This window comes from Trichogramma pretiosum, unplaced genomic scaffold, assembly GCF_000599845.2.
Source record: "Trichogramma pretiosum strain Unisexual culture from Peru unplaced genomic scaffold, Tpre_2.0 scaffold66, whole genome shotgun sequence".
Lineage (NCBI taxonomy): Eukaryota > Metazoa > Arthropoda > Insecta > Hymenoptera > Trichogrammatidae > Trichogramma > Trichogramma pretiosum.
Window position 1 is genome coordinate 360,054 of NW_019640802.1, and position 19,102 is coordinate 379,155.

Below are 19,102 nucleotides of genomic sequence, written 5' to 3' on the forward strand. Positions count from 1 at the left end.
TTCGCGGCAAAGTAACTAGCGTCAGCTGTATCGAAAAACCGTCTGCTTTAGGTTATCTTATCCATAGTCCGCAGTAGCAAGTCAACAGTATGATAACGATTTTGGTGTGGCACACAGTGCAAACTGCGCTCATTATCATGTAATCAAAAAGTGCCGTCGTAGCAAGCTCATTAATTTCGTTTCCCGTGGACGAAGCCGCGATCCCCGATGTCGAGTCTACCATGAAAACGAGTGCGTGTTTTATGTTCCACAACAAACACCGACTCACGGCCATACTGCACGGACAAATGTGTCATACTCGTGCAACTTGTTGTTTATCGATCTGTTTTCGTGCGTAGTTTTTTGCTGGTATTACATTTTATCTTGCCTAATCATAGATAGACAACATGACGACGAGAAACTTAACGGAGGCTTTCATAATTATGCGGAATAATGCTTTGACAGCAAAGCATATTTATGCAGAACAGGTACTTTGAATAATTTTTGAAAAAAATTTCTTAACTATAAGCCTTACTGTAAGTGTGGAATTTTATCTGTAGAACATGTCGGATCGCATGGCCCTTGTTGATCCTGAACTGGGAATAGATGGAGTAGAACTAAGAGGGATGAGTTACAGTACAGCTCCACCGCCTTGGATCGATGCCTTGGAAGAGGCTCAGTACATATTAAGTCGTTTGAAGACTAAAATAGATAGCTTAATAGAATTACAATCTAAACAATTACACAGGCCTACTCTAGATGATAATCCACAGGTATGTATTGAAAAATTTGTTAAAATTGTACTCTTTATTCAAACTTGTACATTACTTTGTAGGAAGAGCGTCAAATAGAACAATTGACTAGAGATATAAGCAGAGCTTTTTCCAGTGGATTTAGACAAGTACAAACAATAAAATCAGCGGGCAGGCATGAACATAAACATGCAGAAAAACAGTTGGCATCGAGTGCAGTCAGAGCCATTTCTACAGCCATGCAAAATCTTGGTTTCAAATATCGAGCTGCACAACAGGACTATTTACAAAGTAAATTAAATGTTACTTAATTTATTACCTCGTAGAATTTATGTGTAAGAATAGAAACATTAATGTTCTTTTATTGCTTCTTTTTTTAAAGAAATTAATTCTAGAGAAGAGAGAAATAAACTATTTTTTGAAGATGAATTTTTTTCCAAATCATCGGATTATATGTTCAATGATGTAATTGATACTGATACAAGCGCTAACTCATGGCCAAGCCATCAAAAACAAGATGTTCTTCTTCAATTAGACGATGCTGAACTAGATGTTCAGATGGCTTCCGAACGGGAACAAGAAGTAGAACATATTGTCAAAAGTGTATCAGAACTTCATGATGTATTTAAGGTATATTTTTCATTAACTTGATAAGTTTTAGTATATTTTATAGTTTTTAAACCATCAAAATGATTCTCATTTTAGGAATTAGCAGTTATGGTTCAGGACCAAGGAACAGTTTTAGATAGGATAGATTATCACGTAGAACAAACTCAAGTTCAAGTTCACGAAGGCTGTCAGCAATTAAAAAAAGCAGAAACTTACAAAAGAAGTAATCGTAAAGTGTACTGCATTTTAATACTTGCAGGTTCTATAATGTCATTTTTAATTTTTTATATATTATTTTCTTAGTCAATCGTTTTTGTAATATATTTTTAAAATTGTAACATAGATTAATTACTGTTAAAAATTCTTGGTTGTTGAAATTCATGCATGTAAATTTTTAATATTTTGTTGGTGTAGAACTTACTCAATTTTACTCATACAATTACTCACTTTGAAAAATATTAGCGGTCGAGATGATGGCTGCTAGTTTGGTAAAAATTCTTTAAAGACATACAGTATTTATAAACAAAAGTGTAACAATAATAGACTGATATATTACTTAAAAACTTATGTGTCCAATTAGTTTTAATTACTTTAAAGTAAAAAATTTCCAATATTGGTGTTATCTACTTTAGAAGGCTCGAACTAAGCAAAATATTCTTATTCGATGTACTATAATCTGGGTAAAAGTAAGAAAAGGAACACGACGATTATGTGAAAAATTGTAAACAGTAAAATAAGAAAAGTGTTGAAAGATATAAAAATAAATAGCTATACGTTAATAATTTATACTTATTTCCATATGATTTCGTATAATTGTACAAAAGTTCGTTGGTTGTGTGGTAAAGGAAGACTCAAAGTTAGAATGCAAGAGTAATTTTTTTGTCTTATAGTATATAACTAAATTTATTTCTCGTTATTAAAATGAACGTACTTGAAGGAATATAATCACGTACATTTTTTTCTTTTATAAATTTCTCTTTTCTCGTTTGCATCAATGCAACGTTATACGTCGTAACGCATCTTTTTTTTTTATAATTGACGGTGTGATCGAAAAAAAAATTATTAACAACAAAACGCACCATTTTTATCACAGACTTTTGTTTCATGACGTTTTTTTGCCTTAAAAGCTAGCTTACACATTTAAGTATGGAGAGCGAGAGTTTCGCTTTCTGTGTTGTGGATGTCTATTATAATCGATTTTTTTAATTCTCTCCAAAAATACATGATGCATCGTCACAAGTATCATATAATGTAGAAATAGCAGTGTGAAAATGACATAATATATTATCGAATGCACATACAAAAATATACGTTATTGCGGCTAATGTAAGCTCGTTGCAGAGAGACGAACTCGCAGCACATTATGGAGTTTCGACCGATAGTATACAATTACAGAAGTGACACTCGTGTCCGCGCTCAAGCACAAACGATGCGCTGCTGGCATCTTTGTGCACTATAGTACGCTTATAAAAAGTTTACTACATCCTTTATACATGAGCAAATATGTTGTGGGCGTGTTCAGACAAATGTAAATATATAAATAAATATATTTATATATAATTTTTCCTATCACGATCGCGGAAAGGCTATAAATGTACATACAACATCTTCGAAAAAATATGACGAGTCGAAGCTTCGCTACAATTTCTCGCACTCGCTCTCGTTGCAATATTACGAATATTGATTGTTGAGTATATCGGCGAAGACGCCGTAAGCACCGCCGAGGATGAAGCGCACGAAGTTGTCGCCGACGAGGGGCCCCACCGCGTAGAGACCCCGACGGGCGGCCTGCTCGACCTCGTACGTGTAGACATTGACGTTGATGGGATTGGCGTGGCTGTCGATCGGCCGGTCGACGTACTTGCCGAGGTCCGTGCCGTTGTTCTCCAGGTAGGACAGGTCGGGTTTCGATCCTGCAACAAAAATTAAGTTCAGTAATAATGCCTTTTTACATCGAGTAAAATACTATAAGAAAAATTACTGGGTAACGTACTAAATTTACTGACATGGCTTATGAAGTAGTAATTTACTAACATAGTATATTAACATAAAGTAACAAAGTAAATTGATTAGTTATTTACTATGTGAGTAATCTATAACGTAACATTGTAAACTTTGCCACAACATAGCAATTTTTCCTATGGCTTTAATAAAAGTTTCAAGTCGGTGCATACCTATGAGGACGGCAGCGCAGGAAACTCTCAGCGTGAGCAGCCTACCCTGAGGACTGCACAGCGTGACTTTGCGCTTCTTCGTGCGGGCGAGCCTGTCGCAGGCCGAACTGAAGTCCACGACACAGTGATCGGCCAGCGGCGTGTACAGTGGATACTTCCTATTGTTGGCCATCATCTCGTAGACCTTGTGATACTCCGGGTAGGCCGAGGCGGGCAGCCACTGCACTTTGTCGAGGCTGCGCGCGGACTTGGACTTGGAAGAGGACGAGGATGATGAGGACGACGGCGACGACGTGCGGAAGACGTGCACCACGGGTACGCCCCGGCTTCGCGCGGCCATGATGGCGTCGGCGGCGCTGAGACCCGAGCCGACCACCAGCACCGGCTCCGGAGTGGATTGCTGCTGCTGTTGCTGCGATTGTTGGCGGCAGCTTCCACCGCCACGCGAGGCGCGCTCCAATTTCCTTCTGAACGCCTTGAAGTCGTGGGCCACCCAGTTGTGGCTGTCCTCGCCGCTGCAGCCCAGCCGATTGTACGAGTCCGTGGCGCCGGTGGCCAGCACCACGCGCTTGCTGCGATACCTGAACTGTCGGCCGCTTTCGTACTCGTAGCCCTCGACGAGCCATCGGTACTCGTCGTTGCTGCCGTCGTGGTCGTCGCAGCAAGCGCCACCGTCCCGCAGAGGCTTGACCGAGGTGACGACCGAGCCGCAGCGGAAGTGCTTGTCCAGGGCGTGCCTCGTCACGTAGTCGCGATAGTAGGCCGCCACGGCGCCTATGGGCACCCGCTCCACCTTGTCCTTGTTCTGACTCTGTTCGTCAGCGGGCGGCGGTACGATCTGCAGCCTCCTGCGCTCGTCCTGATCGAGGCTGGCCAGCCAGTCCCGAAGATCGAGGCCCGGAAGCGACATCCAGCGCGTCAGGCTGATGGTGAGCACGCTCGGATCGAGCGAGTGCCAGATGCCGCCAGGCGGGCCCTTGCCCAGCACCACGTGATCCACGGGCCTGTGCTCGCGATGCTCCTGGACGGACTTCCAGTCGAGGAGCGAGGCCACGTCGAGGCCCGCGTCCAGGCACGGATGCTGCAGATTGTCCATCAGCAGGGACAGGGGCTTGCCGCTGTTGCGACCCTCGAGGCCGCTCGCCAACAGCTCCAGCTGCTCGGGCTTGGACATGCTCAGGGGCAGACAGTGGCGATTTTGCAGGCGTTGGCAGCAGCGACACGAGATCTCGTCCTCGCGGCGGTCGTCGTCGCAGTCGTCGTCGCGCGGCAGGGACGAGAACGAGTCGTTCGAGTCGTTGTCCTCCTCGTCCTCGTCCTCGTCCTCCTCGCTGACGCTGCTGCAGTTGCTCGAGCGATCGGCCGCCGAGGTGTGCTCGAGCTCGCTCGCGGCGATGCTGTAGCGCAGACGAGCCGTCAACATCTCGTCGCCCGGGTGGTCCTTGCACGTGTAGTGCGGCCAGTTACCGGCTAGGAGATAGGACAAGCAGATGCCGCTGGGTCCGTTGCCTGTGCAGAAAATTAAGCTCATAAGAATTACCGATTGTTACCTTGTGGTTGCAGCCCTGATTCTGCATCGATGTAATGATGAAACTCACCTATTACGACGACGTCCTTGTTGACTCGCTCGACTTGATCCTCGTGTATCTGTAGCATAGTTTCTCTCTTCTTTTTTTTTGCGCTCTTTACCCCGCGACGACGAGCCGTTATGGTATGTGTATCCGCTTTTGTACGACCACTACGACGTTTTCTCTGTTCGTCTCCAATGGAATTGTCGTCGTCGTTGTCGTCGTCGTCGTCGACTCAGCGCAGCAACGAGCCGATGAATGATATCTGCAACAAAAATCATGCACAATTGAGCGAGTGACACTTGTAAATATAGCGTAGTAAAGCGATAACGATTTTTTTTTTTGTTCAATTCATCGCGTCGTTTGTAATCATCATTCATCGAAATTGATATGTCAGCGATTGATATAGTATACTATAAAATAATTGCGCGCATTGAGGCAAGAGGTCGGGGAGATCGATTCGTTCGTTCGTTCGTTCTTTATTTAATTGTATACCTTATACATGTGTATTTAGCGCGATTAAAGTCAGCGTATACATACGCGAGACCCTTGCGATTTAAAACAAAAAAAAAGAGGAATAAAAAACTGGTGTGCGTCGAGAAAGGATCGACCTTCGATATCAACGTTTACGTTACGCGTCGTAATTGTAACGCGTATAATGTAAACAATATGTATTAAAACGGGGGGGCATTTTGTAACGTATTTTTGTGGGGTGATTTGTGTACGTTCGAAGGAGAAATAAATAAATTCAGAGCTTCTGGGCGCGCAGAGCCACCGTGAACAACTTGAAAAGAAAAGTCTCGCCCTTTTCTCTTACACCGCCGATCATCGCCGAAGATTGAGCTCGCGCGGACCTTAACACTACAGCAATATGTATATAATCGGTACTATTTGTACATTATACGTTGGTCTAATTGACGCAATACAATGAAAATCATAAAATGACGAACTCGAGGCAGAGATAGATAGATATGAGCACCACACGCGATTATAGATGCGGTCGGCGCGATTACTTTACTTCCTTCATCAATGAATTTGCTGCTGCGTGGCCCGGCCGTGTGCATTGCAGCCACAGGCAGGAGAGTGATAAGCGAAATAACGTCTACGATTACGCCGAATGCGAATTTGCGCGAGTAGTCGGTGTTGACACACTGCCACGCGTGAGAACAAAAATGTGCAAATTTTTCATACCGATGAATCACGAGACTCTGTGTGCGTACGCTTACATATCGGTAAAGGAAAAATGTGCATCTTGAAACGCGTATTATACGCTCTATAAGGATAGGATGAAGCCTTGTACAAAAGCTCGCGTCGTTTTTTGCGCGCGCCTCATTGAAACCGAGAGGAAAAGAGCGAGATGTATTGTAGCTGTATACGTGTGCTATGTAATACGTATGTGTAGCTGCAGATTCTGCGCGCTCGAAACGGAAAGTGCGCCGCCGTCGAGGAAAAAGGATCGTGGCCGCCGCACACGCTGGAATTCAAGGTCGCCGCGATCGTCTCTTTTCAAGGAAGAGCCTCTGCAACTGCTGCAGCTGCAGCTGCGCCTCGCGATGCGCTGTATAATACAGCCCCGCAAGTGTGCACTAGAAAACGTACACACAATTCGCTACGGATGTGTAATGCGGGATAATTGCAGCAAGATTCCCAAGTGTCCAGCTTTAACTAGTTTTTTTTCTCTCCTTTTACGCGAGCGCAAAAAGCGCGCATACGCTTAATTGCAGCTCGCGCATTAGCCGTTCTCGCGTATAGCTCTTTAAAAATTCAACGCTCTTAACGCGCACTTGGAAAAATTCTGATTTATTAATTCGTATATACGCGCGAGAAGCAGTGGCGCGCACGGCTTTTCCACGTGCGGTGACGACTATGACAAGCCGCTATATACAATGTCGCACAAATGATAATATGATTTTGAATATTCAGAGGGAGTAGAGAGAGAGAGAGAGAGAGAGGGGCACACGTACACGTATATGCGTATATAGCGAGTGCAGCTGCTCCGTGAGAGACAGACAGAGAAGGATGATGCAACGCAGACGCATAATTTGCGAAGGTCAAAGTTGACAATTCGCGCGTTATTGTTGGGGGATATGTGTAGTTATTATGAAAAGAGGAGGAAAGAAATGTCACGTTGAAAAAATGTCGACGTTAATAGAGCTCGAATCGCGCATACGGACAAGATCTCCCGGTGTCGCACACGAGATTATTAGACTTTATTTATAGAGGCAATTGCCTCTGCATGTGTATAACGTCGCTCTCTTTGCATGAATTGCAGGAGAAGAGAGAGAGAGAGAGACTCATGTATACAACGAGAGAAAAAAAAAAAGAAGCGAGGAAAAAGAAAACGAGAAGTCGTCGTACACCTAGTCCGGAAATGGCCGAGTGGCACAAATGTGCATACGCTTGCATTATATCATATACCTATAGCAGCATTGTTTATGTCGCTCCAGCACTGCGCACACCGGCGAACGCTGCTACGTGCTGGCGATCGTGACAATTGCGCCCTGCATACTATGGTATATTATATATATATATACGTACATAACTGCAGCTGCGTATGTATATACGTATATTCACACGCGACGCAGTGCACACATGTGCGAGGGTAGCTGCAGTTTATCAGTGTGTGCCGCGGAGCTATAAGTGTACACACATGCTAGTTGTGTATAGCAGCTAGCTCGCCGCGGCCCGCTCGATAAAAAACGTGACGTAAAGCAGCGTATATGCTCCGCTGCCTGCTTGCATGTAAATATATAGCTCGAGACACGCTGCTGTATTGTCTGCAGACGACCGCGAGTCGACGTGCTGCCGCTGCTGCTGCGCAGGTGCGGAGGGCTTTTGCACATCTACCACACGGACATATCTGTTATACGATGCACACGTACACACATCCTACGCGAGTCCGCCTCGTGCGAAAAACTCCTTCGCTCCGAGCTCTCTCTAGGCAACGCAGCAGAAATGACGCTTCGCGAACTCCTCTCTGAAATCCGTGATCGCTTGTATTATTTACTTTTTTTATTTTTCCTCCTCTTTTTCCGATATGTCTGTGCAGCAGCTCTCGCTCGGCGGCCAGCTATACTTACCGGTTTTGGTTTCTTCGCCTCGCGCCGCCGCCCCCACCGTGTATCATGCCGTTGCTGCTGCTGCTGCTGACGTTTCGAGGACTCCGAATTGCATCTCGCGTACATATACGTTTCTATATACCGAATCCGCGCTCAACGTCAAACCTGCGTTATGTATATTATTTACTCGCGCGAAATGGAACACCAAAAAAAAGCGGCGTTACGTAATTTTTTCTGAGAGGCGCAAGGTAGTATAGCATTTACATGGCAGAGAGTAATATATGTGTTTCGGAGAGAGAGAGAGGTAAGAGAGCTGCGAGAGAATCGAGGCTCCGGGCCAATGTTTCTATCTTTGAGCCGTATCTGTCTGTCTGCAGCCACAGCTCGACGCTCGAATGGATGAAAAACATCGCTGTGTTATGTGTACATATACGAGAGAAAGAGAGAGAGAGATAGAGTTTCGTGGCCCACAATTTTGCCAAATAGTTATATAGTCTGCGTCTGTGTCAGTAGATTTTGAGGGGGTTCGGTGAGGACCGCAAGCGAATTCCGATCGGAGCTATACGAACGAACAGAGAGCAACTCGAGAGAGCTGTACATAAATTACAAAAAATAATTGTACCAGAATTTAAGTACCTTATCGGGCCATACATGCGTGTGCCGCAGAGCTATATATATTGGATATATATGTTCACTCTGTCCGTGGCCGTGTGCAGTCAAGGCTATGGATGCTGCTGCTGCTGCGTTGATGGTCGCACTTGTATATTTTACAAAAAAAACTTGCCAGTCGCGACACTTCTTATTAAGCGTAAAAAAGCTTGTGCTGCTGCTGCGATGCGTTGTCGTGCCGCAGGTAAAATAAAGCTGAGACTCGCAGTTCTCGGCCTGCTGCGGAACCGGCGTTGAATTATGTATAAACACGCAGCAAAGACACACTTTGTACACACACAGGGACGGTAGTTGCGTCTGCAGACACACACACACACACAGACGGACACTCAACACGACAAAACTGACAGCTCACGAGACAACTATCTATCTGTCCGTCGTCTCTGCTGGTGGTGGTGTTGTCTTATTCGCGAGTCACTACGACATACATAATCTATGGGTAAGTGCTTGTAACGAGTCGCGCGCGTGGATAATAATATTTCGGAGTTGGAGTGCCGCTTTGTACTGTGGTGTGTCGGTCGGCCGAGTGCTGCCGGTATACTGACTCGCGACTCGACTTGTGCTGACTTGACTACTGCTACATACAACTGAAAAACTCGCGCAGCGCAACGCAACGCACAAGGGAAGAGAGGTCAGCAGTAGCAGCAGTAGTTGTATTTTACACATATACACACAGCATGTATATATTGACAATTGTGCAGTGTGTGCGGCTGCGCGCGAGACTGTATATATATAGCGAACGGACTCGATATACTTACAGACGCGACTCGACTCAAAATATATATGCGAGTCATGTTTTATATTATAACTGCGAAACTGCGATTCCGCGGGGCGGGGGGATATATTAATATGTGGATGGCTGAGTGTGATAGTCGCGGCGTGTGAGTGGAGCAGTGGAGCAGCAGCAGCGGCAGCAGCGATGTGAGTCGCGGCTCGCGAGGGGAAGTCACTGCTATGCATGAGTTTCGACGCTTGCGCGCATCGATATACGTACAATGCCTGTCTTTGATTGCCGTATTCAGATTCTGCTCATCTCGTTGATTCTCGTGTTCCGATCTGGTTGTATATTCAATTGTAACCATGTGGCCGCCGCAACACATACCAAATCTCTGTATTATTGTGGCAGCTAACGAACGTCGACTGTCTTCGAATAGCCGTCGACGCGCATACGTAATGAAAGAGACAGGTGCACGCAGCTGTACTCTTGTATTACACATGCCCCGGCCATTGAAATGAAATAAGTAATTATAAGAGCAAATATCGCGGGGGGTACCCACGCTGTTGAAAAGATCATGTCACGTATCGTGTGTAAAGTGTCTACTAATTACATTACCCACTTGTGATCGATTGCCATCGAAAACAACGTCTTTATCTGCCTCGCCGAGACGAACGCTGTAAGATAATTCACGCGTCGTTACCTCGAGTCGTTGGAAACCGTATGACATAATGAGTTTTTAGAAAGCCCGCGGACGAAATCTCACACCTACGAATGCACCCGATTCGTCTTGAGAGAGAGAAAAAAGAAAAGAAATCGTCGAAGAACCGATTGCCAGCATCTTCTATAAATACATTCTCATTCATTCAGAAAAGAAGCCGTACGAGAGAGATAAGTCGAAAGTCATATACATATAAAAGTAAATGATGTATATTCGCGGATACGCGCGACGAGCCGTGTGATTGTGTGTGCACTTATCAGACACACTTGCGTTACATTACGATGATCGTTCGCAAAAAAATCTCGCAAAATAATCGGGTCACAAATAGACACACGCGCTTCTTATAATATATATAGACAGACTGTATAGACTGGCGCGCGATGAAAATTTTCCCAAGTTTGCTCGAGTTATAAAATGCATCCGATGCAGCTCACGCGGAATATCGTCAGAGCACGCGATTAACATGCAAATTATGAGAAAATTTTCTGCCGATCGTACGGTACATGTATTATTACTTACGACGCGCTCAAATGTTGTATACCCGTGCCGGGCAGGACTTTTAGAGGGTATAGGTACATACCGAGCCGAATATCTGCTTATACGGACGTCGCAGTTTTTGCGTCCGATACATCCGGTTCGTCATTATTATTTCTTATTTCTACACACAAAAAACCCAAAGCGCGCGCGCTTCGTTCGTCGGCTTATTTCGCGGAGATAAAGATGAATCGGCGTTTTTTCCTTTGGGCGCGCGCGCGCATAACATACAGAAAAAAATATACGTAAATATACGTAATATACGTAAACGAGACGTATGTACGCGGGGACACGATCGATACTTCGGGCGCCGAGTGTCTCATCCATCGCTGTATAATGAGTAAATTATACATGGCGTATATCGTGTGGACTTTTGTGCTCCGATCAAACTTTCCAGCTCTGCAAATAAGATTCCAAATTTTCTTGTCACGTGTTGGCTACCGTTGGTACATTATGCACTTGCTTCGCACATTGTACGATGTATGCTAATTTCGTTATGGTAAATCGCATTCGATCTAAAGCAATAATACGACGTCTTTATATTACCAGCTTTTTTTTCAATACATAATGTACAGGAACTACGACGATCATGGCGCGCGATAAACGATTCCGACTTTTTATATGACAAAGTATATGTACGCGTGAGAGCTCGATGCGATCGCAGAACTCGCGACACACGATAAGAGACGAGTGAGATCGATGATGATGATGATGATCGCTCGAGCGCGATACGATTTATTATTTATGTACGCTCTCGAAAGTTCACGTTCAATGTGCCGCACGCGTGTACATTCGCATTGTATACAGACGTTGAGTTATTATTACGATCGCTATTGCAAGTCGATCGTTGAGCTCGCGCGAGGATCGATTGCGTAATTTCGTAGAGCCGGTAATAATACGATTTTTCACGAGAATCTCTCGTCGCGGCCGGCGAACGCGCGAGTATATAAGCTGTGTTTCCGGGAATTTCAAAAATAGCTACTCTGGGTGGGTGGGTGGTATTTTCGTATTTCGGTTGTAGTTTATGCATATAATCTTGTATGCGCGATCGAAATGTAGTATATCGAATAGTACGTATAACCGGTGCTGAGTTGTCTATAAGCCTCGTGGCGTTACAAACGCGACGCGCGAACGATCACGCGATGATGTTGCATACCTCTTGTAACGCTCGCGACTTGATTCGGTCGCGTTCCTCGCGTCTAGGTTGTAATAATAATAATTTGTGTGCGACGCGCGCTGCAGACAGTAAATAATGTAATTAAATAAATCAGTCGGGCGTAACGACAATGGCACACGAAGCATAGCCGAATATAATGCACATAGTATACGTTCTCGAGCGTAAACAATATCTGCTGCGGCAGCTTTGCATATACACACTTGAATTGTGCAGAGGGATGGGGGACAAGGACGCGAACTCGGACACTCGGCGCGGACGACAACAGATCGATAATGTCCTTTGATTTCCGCTCCGTGTCTCCTTTGTTTTTGGATTCGCCGCGCGAAGTGAAATCGCACGATTATTAAATGTGCCCATTATAATCAGCGAATTCAATGAACTCGATCGATTCGATTCTCAGCTCAGCTACGATACGCGCACGTGTATCGAAAATTGCAGCTCGTTGTCGATCTTATAATACCGAATAGCCTAATAAGTATAAGCGACAAATCGTTCGTAAGCAGCGTATAACGCAGCGAACTCGAGACTCTTGAGTTTGATAATAGTCCGAATCGTCGACGTTGATGGCGCTAGTTGCCGCTGATACACATGCCACGTTCACTTATCTACCGAGCAGTAATTCCAGGCTCTCGTCGGGTACATTATATTTTACCTTTTTCACGTCAGATGGACGACGATTTTATTTATTTCGAATTCATAATGTGCGTAGCATTGATCGTGATAGCTCCATATGTGACGCCGTCCATGCACTTGTACAAATTTCTTAAAATTTTGTTCAACAAATAGCTAAATATTTTCATTTAAAATCATTAACTTTATTGTAAATTTTTATTGACAATTTTCATTAAACGTATGACGATAGCGAACATTTTGAATTTGTTCGAGACGTCTGAATAAGTAGAGTCCATAAGAAAAGTTAAGTGTACTATAATTTTTACCAATGATATTATTAATCATTTAAAATTTCAGTTATGCTGAATAGATGTCGAAACATAATCTGTTTCATTACTATCATAGCTAAATAATTAATCAAAGATGAATTAAGATTAAAGATATCGGCAATCAGAAAAAGAAAGAACTTTGGAGTAAAGCTCAAATAGTAGGGATCGAACTGTCGTACTTGTCCCTATTTAAACTTTTGAAAAAACTATCACCACGATTTTGAATTATTCTACAGGTTTGTTTATAACTCAAAAATATTGTGTAAATTTTTTTCATTCCAGCTCATTCGAAGCAAAAAAATAAGTGGAATATAGTGTTAAAATCTTAGAAGAATAATCATAATTCCTAACATTTAACATTCAGAAATGTGGACAACTACAGTTTATTCGCGGGCATTCATAACATTCAAATCACCCAATTAACCCGTTTTGGGCTAAACCGACGAAATTTCCTACATTTGTTCCGGTGCTATAAACTTTGTGAAAAAAATATCTGATAAATGTTTAAATAGTCATTTCTGGCGTGAACTTTTATGAACATTTTCAATCCGGTGTCAAAATTGTCAAAAAAGTTGAGGAGCAGCAGTTATGAACAATTGCACAACAAAAAACACGATTTTTTTGAAAAAAATTTTGATTCGATTTGATTCGAAATTTTCGAATCAGAAGAGACTTGAACGGAGCATCTAACACATATTTTTTGCGTCCATGAGGTGTTTACGTAAAAGTCCAATAGTTACAATATCGAAATTCAACATGGTGGACAACAAAATGGCGCCTCGTAAAAAAAATCCATGTATAAACTTGGTGAATTGTTTTATATGCTAACCGATCACCTAGGAAAAAACTTTACTTCGAAAAAGTCCTTATAATTGTTCAAAAAAGACTCCTGAATTTTATCATAATTTTCTGATAAAATTTTTGGATTATCGAAAATGGCCAGAAATCAAAAATACCAAAAATGATCCAAAAAAATCTTTTTTGTCAATTTCTCCATTTTTGAGTAAAACAATTAAATTAATAAAATTTTGATGAAATGAACCATGAATAGACACGCGAAGCAAAAAACAAGCATAGTTCAAAAAAGTATGCATTACAAAAAATAAAAAAGTATCGAAAATTTATCATTTTCTAGGCTCATAATCGTCATAATTGTTCCGTTACTTGACAAATAGAAGTAGATAGTGAAAAACCCCTTAAAGGAAATTGGGCACAAGTGGCGTTTGCTCGTAATCATCATGAAACAACCCTTCAGAATAGTTGCTGAGATTCCGCTTGCAACGGATTGGAAAGGAAACGCAGACTTAAACATCGTTTCTTTTTTATCAAAAACCATTAAACGATTCTCGCAAAGATGTCACCTGCTACAAGTTCGAGGAGAAAATTAGACGAATTGGGACACGACGTGAATTACAAATGACAATACACAAAAGTCTCAAAGATTTCGCATGCGACAAGTGCAAGAAGACATTTGGAACGACTTTCGTCATCCAAACGGCTTCTCACAATTGTTGCATGCGGAATCTCTGCGACTCTCATGTAAAATCATTTATAACTCAAGCCGAGTCCCAAATCGCCTAATCCTCTCCTCGTACTTGCAACATGTGAAGTCTCCTCGAAAATCGTCAACTGGTTTTAGATTAAAAAACAAAACGATGTTCACGTCTACATTGCCTTTCCAATCCGTCGCAAGCAAAATCTCAGCGACTACTCTGGCGGACTAGATCATAATGAGTCTAAGCAAACGCCACTTGTGCCCAAGTTCCCTATAGATACCACAGCCTCGTGCCGGGATACTCCGAGCTGTCTTATCTTTAACACGTGGCCTTATGGGAGAAAGTCTTTTCCTGGCTGACGCTAGCCAGTGGGTCGCTCTCGACTTTATCTTTTCGCGAGCATTCAGTCCTACCCCTCGAACGGCAATTTCAGTCCGGTCACTCGGCGCGTCGTTCTAGTACGAAGAGTCATCTAGCGATTTTAGTCTTGGTTTTTTTTTTCTTTAAGGAATAAGTTCTACTGCTTTATCTAAACAGTCAATTTATTCCTTAAAGAAAAAAAAAACAATTTAATTTTCCCGAAATTTTTTCATTCCGAAATTTTTTTAATCCGAAATTTTGTTTTTCCGAATTTTTCATATTCCGTTTTCAATATTCCGATTTTCAAACATTCCGAATATTCATAAATCCTAATCTTTATCATTCCAAAATGTGATTGTGGCTCGCGCTGTGCGTGTTCGTGCGTGTTTCTCTCTCGCACTCGCGGACTTAGCTGTAAGCTACACTGAAAAAATTTTGCACTGAATAATAGAGCTCTACAGCGTGAATACATCTTATATTCATCAAATGAACAACTATTTATGACACAGTGAACTCAAAACAGTATACTAATATTTTGAAGGGAATCATTTGTCACTGTGACAAGAATTTAGCTTCACGCGTGACGGTAAATTGCGATATCGACAATGCACATGTCAGAACCACCGTAAAGCCAACGCTCGAAATCGATTACCGCTACGCATGGCACTATTTATTAGCTGGCTGGCTATAACATATATGTATACAAAACGGATAAATTAATTTTTTTCCGTGTAAACTTATTAGAAACTGTATCATTTGATACACATATTCATGCTTATGAAGTCATTGAAACAAATCGCCACACTTATGTAAAGGTTCAATCACTACCCAAAACTTCACCATTGTTATTTGTTGAACTAGGTAATAGGAATTATGTTGTTACTAGGCATAACTTATAAGCGATATTTTTGTTATCTTTGTAAATAATATTTTTACAATATTATTCGAACATATAAAGAAAATAGGCTCGTTTACGTAAGATTTTACTTAAATATAGTTCAATCGTCGAATCGACAACAAAAAGTGCTTTCTAATCGCGTCCACCGTGAACCTGAATCCCTGTCACCATCGTCATGAACTTTTTACAAGTTATAGTCTAATATAGTCCAATCGCCCCGACAACATGAAGTGCTTGATAATCGCGTTCACCGTGAACCTAAATTCCTGTCACCGTTGCCGTGAACTTTCTACAAGTTAACTGTTGAATATAAAGTTAAGACACTATAGTGTGATATCAATAAAAGACCACAGTGAACACTAATTCAGTACAAAATTTTTTCAGTGTATGAGAGACACAAGTAATTCGAACTGTGTACAGCAATGAGAGAAAATCTTAAATCCAGCGTAGTAAGGGTCGCTCGTGTATGTGCAGACGTAAGCGGCAATAATAGCAATAATGCACAACGAAGTCCAGGCGTTGCCCCTTTTTCTCTGTATTTAGGCTTTCTAATTTTTACCTAATCAAACGACCGTTACGTGTATTTTGACATGGAGAAAGTTACACACGAATGCAGGCTGCACATGCGCACAAAGGTGCCTCCACAGACCTTTCTAGCCCCAGCGCCGTGAAACGACACGGCGCGGATACCACACACATTCACGAACGATCCCCCCCACTTTCACGTATTGGCTACCAGAATCACGTAGGAACAGCTCCGTGAGTGACTCACGGAGTATATTCGTGAAAAATCATAGCTGCGTTATGAGGTGCGTTCAGCGAGATTTCGTGTATAAAAGGCGAGCGGCAAATTAACAAAAAAGCTTGTTTTTCGATGAAAGTAGTTAGCTCAGAATTATTGAATTTTAAGCTGAAAAAACATATCGTACAAAAATTGCGTTCAGCGAATCTTGCGAATTTTTTAAATCGGTAAACGGCGTTGGAAAGGTGAGAAAAAAATCTATCAGATAATCAAATGTAATTTTTTTCATGAGTAATTAATAATCACTGATTATACTCGGCCATTTTCTTGAAGAAACGATTATGTTTTTCGATTTTTCAATTTTTTATAATGTCGTTTTTCGGGATAAAATCGTTCATTTTTATATGGAAATAATCTTAAAGCACATACTAATGGGTCAAAATAATACTTTTTTACAAAACCGTGCGCACGTATGTCACCGATCTTGACGCGCTTTTGGTATGTTATAGTACATGGTAAAAAGGTCCTAAAAAAAAATTTTTAGACCCCCTCCCCCCTCCTACCCCCCACTTCCGGTATAAACGTCCATTTTCGATCTATATTTTTTCTGAGGACTACGATGATCCAACGACGAACGCCAGCGGGCCCCGTGAGTGGGAGTTGAAACCCGAATCTCTATATGTCTGGCCAGAACCAAATAGAAACTCGAGCGTCATAACCACTTACCCACGAGGCCCTTCACTTATTCATGTAAAAAACCTCTACATATACAACGTCTCAAGCAGCTACATGGCTGAATTACATTTAAGGTGGAAGAAAGGAGAAAGACGGTAATTTTGTCTGAGATTTCTACCTCTATGTACTTTTCTTTTCTTTTTGGTTATTTGATTGTTTGGTGAATTTTTACATTTTACAACATTTTCCAAGATCTCATCTAAAACAGTTGGCATTCGACAAAATAGGGACAAATCGAGAAGCACGAAACGCCCTCTTGAATCTTGATTGGTCTGTTGACAGTTAGTACAGTTAGTAACCTCAACTCAAAACAAATGAAAAAATTGACGCGCGCGAAGCACGTTTGAAACGTCTAGTATAGGTATACAATAACACATGAGTTGATGCATCTAACATCTAACATATACTTAATTGTGAGAATAATAGTAATAAAGCACCAGATAAGTTGTTTTTGGTTGCCAAACAATGATGAAAGCCGAAGGAAACTGTGGTTTCACACTTTGTAGACGAACGTAACCTATAGCAGAATCACCATATAATTCTCTCGATGTATGGGTTATAACCTTATAGCACTGCGTGTCTTAACTTCACGTTTAAGTGCGCTAACCTAACTCCGCGGTACCAGAATGTGCGACTTATAACCAGCGTTGGTTTGAGGCGAACTCTACGCTCGCACTCTATGGCGAAAAGTACTGGTGGCGCCGGACGTCAGAGTTCCGAAACTCACGTCTGGCGATCCCCGTTCATAATGCGCGAAAGTAATTTTAAAATTTCTTGATATAATTATGTTGTAAGATGGGCCCTTTTATGTTACACGTGTTTAATAAGCATATTTAACGTTCCGAAACTCACGTCTGGCGATCCCCGTTCATAATGCGCAAAAGTAATTTTAAAATTTCTTGGTATAATTGTGTTGTAAAAAGGGCCCTTTAATGTTAAACATGGATGGTGGTTCGTTGGAGGAATTCTTTAAAATCAATGACGACATCGGGCTGACGGTGCAGGTCGATCCTCGGGACAAACTCGGTCGTACACCACAACAATGGGTCGTGGCGTATCTTTATACAACTATGGTTGATGTACTCTTGGATCGTGGCGCTGTCCAAGTTCGTTTTCCCAACTGCACTTTACTTGCGGAAAAGAAAAGCTAGTCTGTATAACGGAGATAAATTTAATGAGGCGTTTAGCATTACGATCGCTAGTCTCGAGAAAAGGGGATACGAATATAGCCGCCACGACGCTCTAACGGTCATGAAATTTTTCGCTCGACGCAAATTGTTTCCAATGACAACAGATGTCGTTCGACCTTGGCACAAAAATGCAATGATTCGCGAGAATCTCTCGCTCTACGACTTGATCCAGTTACGATCCAAAGAGGCGCTACGACTGGTCACATTCGAGGACTTCAGAAGCTTGAGGAGATGGACGAGCTACGGGAGTATTTCCTTACGCGACAGGGAGACTTGTGCCGCGAATCTGTGCGAACACCTATCGAGAGGATTTTTCAAGCAGTGGGCCCTGGAGCCTTTTATGGAGCTGATACACAATCGATTGCCGATTCTCTGCTGCGAAATGATTATCGACGATCTGAGCAATAAAGATTTGTTTAATATTTGCCAGGCGGCGGCTATGCGTACAAAACGCAAGCCCAACGGAAAAAAAGTGTAGCGACAAATGTAACAACTACTGCTAACAAAAGACCCGTGAGAGCTAAAAAAGCTCCAAAAAGGCTACAACATTAATAGTGAAAATAATGAATGTTCTGTATTAGTCTCGTTATAATATTTATAAAAGGAGCGAACAAGATAGTGCTTTGTGGCGTGTTTGCAGTTTTACGTATTTTTGAATGTTGAATATCATTTAATATTGTAAATTTTTTATATTAATCAAATAAATAAATCTAAAAAAATATTGAATTCATTAATTTGTTTGAATTATAATTCATAATTACCCTCGACCCATAATTACTTATG

The 19,102-nt window shown here is 42.2% G+C and overlaps 2 protein-coding genes across 2 annotated transcripts; one reads left to right on the plus strand and one right to left on the minus strand.

Moving 5' to 3' along the window:
• The first annotated feature begins 30 nt into the window (after positions 1-30).
• LOC106657268 (syntaxin-16) lies at positions 31-2,280 on the plus strand. The gene is made up of 5 exons (XM_014378675.2): positions 31-467; positions 540-752; positions 815-1,022; positions 1,114-1,361; positions 1,437-2,280. The coding sequence occupies exons 1-5, from the start codon at positions 387-389 to the stop codon at positions 1,641-1,643; spliced, it is 957 nt and encodes a 318-aa protein (XP_014234161.1). The 5' UTR covers positions 31-386; the 3' UTR covers positions 1,644-2,280.
• A 136-nt stretch (positions 2,281-2,416) lies between these two features.
• LOC106657265 (oxidative stress-induced growth inhibitor 2-like) lies at positions 2,417-9,519 on the minus strand. Its single transcript, XM_014378671.2, has 4 exons — positions 8,778-9,519; positions 5,113-5,347; positions 3,515-5,023; positions 2,417-3,253 (listed from the first exon to the last, which is right to left on the minus strand). The coding sequence occupies exons 2-4, from the start codon at positions 5,168-5,170 to the stop codon at positions 3,012-3,014; spliced, it is 1,809 nt and encodes a 602-aa protein (XP_014234157.1). The 5' UTR covers positions 5,171-5,347; positions 8,778-9,519; the 3' UTR covers positions 2,417-3,011.
• Positions 9,520-19,102: the final 9,583 nt, after the last annotated feature.